This window comes from Rhagoletis pomonella, unplaced genomic scaffold, assembly GCF_013731165.1.
Source record: "Rhagoletis pomonella isolate Grant_MI unplaced genomic scaffold, Rhpom_1.0 Rhpom_scaffold_00008, whole genome shotgun sequence".
Classification (NCBI taxonomy): domain Eukaryota; kingdom Metazoa; phylum Arthropoda; class Insecta; order Diptera; family Tephritidae; genus Rhagoletis; species Rhagoletis pomonella.
Genome location: NW_023458562.1, coordinates 13,633,306 through 13,640,372, shown reverse-complemented (window position 1 = coordinate 13,640,372; position 7,067 = coordinate 13,633,306). Strand labels below are relative to the sequence as shown.

The 7,067-nt window shown below is 36.0% G+C and overlaps 1 protein-coding gene across 2 annotated transcripts in view; it reads left to right on the top strand.

The window, feature by feature from the left end:
- The first annotated feature begins 5,389 nt into the window (after nucleotides 1–5,389).
- The window catches only part of LOC118744218 (KNR4/SMI1 homolog), an 83,314-nt gene continuing 81,636 nt past the window's right edge, over nucleotides 5,390–7,067 (top strand). Inside the window, exon 1 of one of the 2 annotated variants that reach the window (XM_036477082.1) lies at nucleotides 5,390–5,908. In XM_036477082.1, coding sequence (XP_036332975.1) covers nucleotides 5,890–5,908 — 19 coding nt within the window. In that variant the 5' untranslated portion in view covers nucleotides 5,390–5,889. The remainder of the gene's footprint in view (nucleotides 5,909–7,067) is intronic. The other variant, XM_036477085.1, reaches the window with a different exon arrangement.

Here is a 7,067-nt window from a genome sequence, read left to right as displayed (position 1 = left end):
CTTCGAGGTCAAATGCTCCGTGGATTTGGAGTGTGTAGAGAAACTTAATGCCTTGGCTGATAATTATGCTATCCACTTGTTATGGGTATCAGGGTATAGGGAGTTCAAGTGAATGAAAAAGCCGATCACTTAAGCGGAATGGCTGCTGCCTTGTCCCTGATGGGATCTGAGCCCTTCCCCATATGATAATGGAAGCGCTCAGAAAGGAATATACCATAGTAAGGGAACTGCATTAGCGTAACACCACGCGTCTTTTTCAAGCTAAGTGCTTACCAGGAGGCTTCAATCTAGAAAGATGAAAACTACTTATAAACCTCTCTATGGAGAAACTAAAAATCATTACAGCTTTTTACAGGTCTTTGTAGGCTAAGAGGTCACTTGCCTAAACTAGGAATATAGTCAAGCGTTGCTTTTGTGACACCGCCATGCGGACATCATTATAGCTCCTACTGGAGTGTGTGGCCATTTCACGTAAAAGGGAGAGGATCATAGGGAATTTATTCTGAAATCTATAAAATCTCTAGGGCTAGCTGATGTGGTGTGATGCGATGAGGAAGAAACAATATACGTACTGGTCGCAGTGCTTACATTATATATCTGAACGGTCTGTGTGCCATAAATCCTAGTAAGATGAAACTAGTCTGGTTCACTAGGAAATATCCGAAACCTTCCCCAATATTGAAAAAAATAAAATAAAATGTGAATAAGGCACCACTCCTCAGTAGAAATTTGCACTATCTCTATGAAACCATAGTGAAGCCTATAATGTTTTATGAATTCCTCGCCCGGTGGAGTCATATAGAGAAGGCCCCGCTGTCAGAAAGCAGGAGCGAGTGGGGTAGTTTGGAAAACTCCAACTTTTGCTCTTAATGTCATCCTTGACATTGCGTCCGTCGACATCGTAGCCAAGGCTGTATCTAGACTGTCACCAATTACCTGTTTCTCTACGGGAGGCAGTGGTTGTAAGGAGGTACCTGTTAACTTTAATACAGATAAGTCAAAACTTGATGGACTTAATGGAATGGATTATTTGCAGTAAATTCTTCTTCCAGGGTACTATAGATTCCAGGTACGGGAGGTAAATATTTACTATAGTAACAAATGGCAATCATGTACTTGGGCTCACTCACGCTTCGCTCAAAGCTAGTAGGCGAATACCAGACCTATCTTTCTCTCGTGGCGGAGTATTACCCAGTGAAATGTTTATGAGTACCTGGCGACATAGAGTTTGCTTGGCTTTTTTTTTTTTTTAAATAGAAAACTATTTTTTAACGATCATGGACGCCATTAAATTTTATTAGATAAAACGATGCATATACATATATACATATGTACACATACAACAAAAATACTTGCACAGTTTAGTGATGAGTTCATTCATACATTTATGCAAAAAAACTATTCATCAAAACCAGTATAGCGTACTCTTCAAATGACACCTATATTTTTATGCAAAAGTTGACATACATATATATCTATTATGAGAAACCACGCTACGAAAAGATTACCAATCGAAGCCACTAACTGCATTTTACAATTATCCACATACTCTACTTGCTTCAGTTAATTAAGAATTTCATCAGCGACGCATCGAGTTAACTTCGCCTACTACTTCTGCTATTTGCCCTTCTTGCCTTTCTTCTTACCATTCTTACCCTTGCCTGGCCCTTTAATCTTCATACAGGCATCAATATCAGCTTCCTTTGCCTGTACGCCCTTGTTGGGATTCGCGGGTGGTTGTGTTACCGGCTGTGTGGGCAAAAATAGCTCCATTTCCATATATTCGCGCCTACCGTACGGTCCAATACGTTTGCCAACTTCAACCAAGTATTTTTCATAGGGAATTGGATATTTCACCATCTGCGGACTTCGCATGTATGCATATGCCATGATGTCGTAGTATCACTGAGTCCTTGGATCTCTGGGTTCTGTCTTGAAAAATTGCTTTTAAAGTGGTAGTGTTAAAGAGAGGAGTCGCAGCAAAGAAATAAAATTAGAATTTGGTAATTTTTTTAATTTGTTTTACGCGCTTAAGGTAACGCTTTTTGATTTGATTGCTTATTGTTGAAATTTTGAGAAAAAATGTCAAGCTTTGTTTTTTTCGTAAACGAACCAAAATGAATGATTGAATGAGCTTGAACAGTGAATAGGTTAATGATTTTGAATCAGTAGATACCAAGTATAATATTGAGTCTAAGTACTGGCATGCGTACATATCGACTGCTGAATGGAAGAACGACCTATCTCGGTAGCCAGTTCGAAAACGCCCTATCTCAAAAAGCTTTACAAGAACGCCGTATTTCGGAATTTGGTTGAAGAAAGCCCTATTTCAGAACTCATTTCAAAAACGCCCTAATTAATCACACTCTCAATCAGCCTTATCATGAGTTTCATTTTCCCCGAACCGGTTCACTTTTCACTTTTGGTTTCCATGGTTTTACTATGGGCGGATGACAAATTTTCGGGTGAATTTTTTTCAGGTGAAACTCAGGATAACGCAGATTATATTTTGAAGTGAGATAGGGGGTTTTCGAACCGTTCTTCAACCAAATTCTGAGGGGTGGTCTTGAAAAGTTTTTTGAGGTAGGGCGTTTTCGAACTGACTGCCGAGATAGGTCGTTCTTCCACTCAGCAGTCGATATAATGGCGATACGAATTCTCGAAGTGAGTAGTTATTAAAAAAGTAATTGTTTACCCTTACATGCTTTTCTAAATTTTTGGTTGAACTTCTCCTCCAATTTGTGTGTCACAGTTTTACGGCGCCTTCGAATGGCACATCGTTTTTTGTAAGAAGCTTACCTATGGCTGAAAAATCGGAGCCGAAGCGGCTCCGCTGTTAAAAAAGGCTGGATTTTCCAACGCGCTTGATAAAACTTAGAGGTATTTAGGATAATCCCTTCCACTCTTGAGGTATTCAGCACCTCAGAAAGATTGGTTCTACGACATGTTGAGACAAAGTATATCTTAAGGCTTTTTGAATCTGCCCTTATGTTTAGTAAATGCTGTGACTTTCGGCTACATAGGCTCGTTGAAAAGAGCTCTGGACTGGAGCCGTAATGCTGAGAAAGAAATGTGCATGCCCCCTTAATTGTAATCGGAAACAGAGTGTGGCCGTTCTTGTTATAGATAAGCTGGGCAGATGTAAATAGATTTTATACGCCCATGTCCAAAAACCTGTATTACTAAATTGCCAGTTCTCTCAACTTCAGTACTTCAGATGTAAGCACGACTCTCGGAAATCCATACGCCAAGTAGATCGCGGTATTTCTCGTCCCTACATACTGGCAAATACTCAACTTCGCCTGTAGAGTTGATCAGTCGTGCGGTTTCTACCCAACCCGCCCAACTGCGATGACAGGGAGAAAATCACATTCAACAAAAGGCAGCCGTTTTATTTGTAGCCAAATTCCGAGAATCCAGAAGTCTGCACTACCTCCTAAAACCTATTATAATGTCACTTACTTCCAATAGTGCTGAAGCTCAGTTGGCCATCGGGATGGAAAAGGTCCTAGCAGCCATTAGCTATGATGTTGATACTAGAGAACTTGGCCCGTTGTGAGTAGAATACCTCAACATGTCGTTGTTCATTCTTAATATTCTTGATATGTGGAAGTCGGCGGAGTGATCCCAAAACTAATAGCGCAAAAACTAATCAATAGAGGAGAATATTATCACTCAATTATTCGCCTTACTTTAGTAGGGAATACCTTATGCCTGCTAGTCTTTAAGAAGGCTTTCGTAAAGTGCACAGCACCATAAGCCATTAGACAACGCGCGCCTTCGACTGAAACCGCCTCTGCGAGAAAACTGCCCTAACAAAATCGGTTTTTCATTCCATGCTTGTGGAGAATGTTGAGACATCTCTCCTCTCGCAGGTACTAAACTTTGGACGGCGAATTATTTGAGTGGTCGATAGTCGTCTGTAATAGACTCGAGGTCAATAAGATCTTAACAGCTGGTTCGAAGCTAATTCAACCACCTTAGGAAGCTGCATTTACCTCATACGCTGACAATTGCTTTATATTGGCATTCGGCAATGGCATTCATAACCTGTTTGAAAGTAAACAGCTCTTTGATCATTCCCATCTCTTCTACGCGAGTCTTATCCACTCTTTCTCGACCCTTTTTACCACCAATACCCGCAGTTAATAACTTTACAATTTTTGGGTTACCTTGGTAAGACTACTCTCCTTTTTCGCAGATGCAACCGCAATTGTCAATAAAGTAAAGAGCCATAACAAGGTGCTTAAATCGCTTGCCGCAGGAAACGATGTTACAGACCTGTGAAAACACCACACTGCGGAAAGGTTTCTGATGATGCTTGGACACATAGCAAGGCCTAAATGTTCATCGTCAGGGAACATAGTTTTATGACCAGTAAGCTATTCTTGCTCGGCTGCCAATGTAGGGAAACCGGCTGTCTAGGAAAGGAGCCTCTGAAGGCATCTCCACGGATTCATCGACGATATACAGACCTACATTGCACAACTACTCCACGAGACGTTCAAACTCCAACCGTAGTAGACGCCAAGCTTCAGATACCTCGGGAGACTCCCTAAACCGAGCTCTGGAAACCGGAACAGGCTAACCTTCTATCCCTTATCCCGACTAGATTTCGGTGTAGACACTCCACACACAATGCTCATTGAATACACTCAGCTAACACCTCTTATCCGATGGTGCGACCCCGTCGAAACAAAAACCTTCCTGGGCTTACCACAACTTTTGGTAGACTAGTCGATGCACACCTGTTGTCTTCCTTCAGCATCGTTAATATTTTTATTCCGGTGATCCGTAATCAGCCTCCGCATTAGCTCAGAAGTTATTAGGTCCCTTAACTACTGAGTACCTACTTTAAAGAAAGATTTCGACCAATCAGAGACAGGAAGTCCAAAGTATTAAATTTTTTCTTCCTGCAAAGATAAGATTCCTTCACTTCTGGATGAATTGACGACAATCTTTTCGACCGTGAGCTAAATTCTCTCGATGCTCTCTAAAGGATGTTACTGATCCCATCAGAGGACAAACCAGATAATTTAATAACAACATCAATGACATATCCTACTACATGCAAGAAAATGCCCCACCCATATCGGCTCCACGGTGAGTGTGGCAGCATGTTGCTCAAACAGTATTAAACAAGTTGCCAAGAACAAAAACTCGTTCGGCAACTTTGGGGGACCGAAAACGAATGCGTTCCACAAAAAGCAAAAAATAATAATAATAAAAAACAAAAAGCAAACGAACAAACGCACATGTAAAGAAAAATAATGGAGCAACAAGAAAAATCAGCCTAATACGAAAGATGCCGATACGCCAACAATGCCAGCCGTAGCCATAACGAAAAACCACGACCGAGTGTCTGACAGCCACTGTGTGGCTGCATGGTGGTGGCCTGCATGTTGTTGTGTTGACTGCTGGTATTATTTTAATATATACATGCTGTGTTTGTTGGTGTTCTTTGCCTTTTTGATTTTGTTTTAGCAGCAGCAGCAACTTCTTCTACAGCGAGCGACTGCCTTCAATCGTGTTTACGCTGCGAACAGCTCTGGACGCAACTAGAAACGTGGAAATTTATACAAAAAGTGTCGACGAAAAAACAAACCAGAAATATAACCAAAAAATTAAATAATATAAAAAAAAAATAAAAAAGTGCATTTTATATTTAAAACGGAAATAGCAAACATTTTGTGTGGTACATTTTCTCAAAGTACCTAAAAAGTGTACGGAAAGTAAATTTCCTCTTGCAGCAGCAACACAACTAACAACAACGCCTTGTAACCAGACCGCCCACGCAATAAATTGCGACGAATTTTTCTAGTGCAAAGCAAAGCGAAATTTTTGAATTTTTGCAACTGCAACTGAATCAACAAAAACAACAACTACAATATGTTCAGCTCATTCACAGGTAATGTAAAGATTCGACTTAGATTTTTTTGGGATTATTAAATTTGTTATTAGGTACTGAAAGTGATATACCTATTTTGAATTGACGAAGTGAGGTTAGGAAAAATTGTATTTCACCAAAATAAGTAATTGAAAAAAGTAGAATGGAACAAAAGATATGAAAGAGATAAAAATTTAAAAAGAAATAAAGAATAAGATTAATGTGCAAAACACAAATATTAACAATATTTTTAAAAACAAATAAATTTAGCTAAAAGAACCAAAATATTTAAAAAAAAGGTGTGAATAACAAAGTTTTTTATAAAAAATAAGAAAAATAAATACATTTAAATTTTTTAACACAAAGCAATGGAACATAATAAAAAAAATCTTAAATAAAAACACAAAAAAAAAGAAAATATTAAATAAAAAATTAAGTATGATAAGGAAACAAATTATATAAAATAACAAAAAATTAGACAATATTAAAATAAGTATAATGAGTAAATAAAATAAAGTAAAATTAAATAAATTACCTTTAAAGTAAAATGAACACTAAAACTAAAAATTAATAAAGAAATTAATGTGATGAAATAAATAAAAAATAAAGAAAATAATGTAAGAAAATTAAATAATGAATTTAAATTTAATGAGAAAGTGAAATGATGTGAAATAAAATGAAAAAATGAATATAAAAAATATGTAAAATTAAGTTAAATGCTTTCAAATTAAATAAAAACTGTAAACAAAAATAAATAAATTAATTCAATAAAAAAAAATTATTAAATTGTATTAACAAAAATAAAGAAAGTTTGAATAAATAATTACTATAAGAAAATTAAAAACAAAATAAGAAATTTAAAAACTTAATAAGTAAAACATTAAGCAAAATAAAATAAAACCAAATAAAATGTTATAGATTAAATGAAATAAAATAAAATAAAATAAAATAAAATAAAATAAAATAAAATAAAATAAAATAAAATAAAATAAAATAAAATAAAATAAAATAAAATAAAATAAAATAAAATAAAATAAAATAAAATAAAATAAAATAAAATAAAATAAAATAAAATAAAATAAAATAAAATAAAATAAAATAAAATAAAATAAAATAAAATAAAATAAAATAAAATAAAATAAAATAAAATAAAATAAAATAAAATAAAATAAAATAAAAT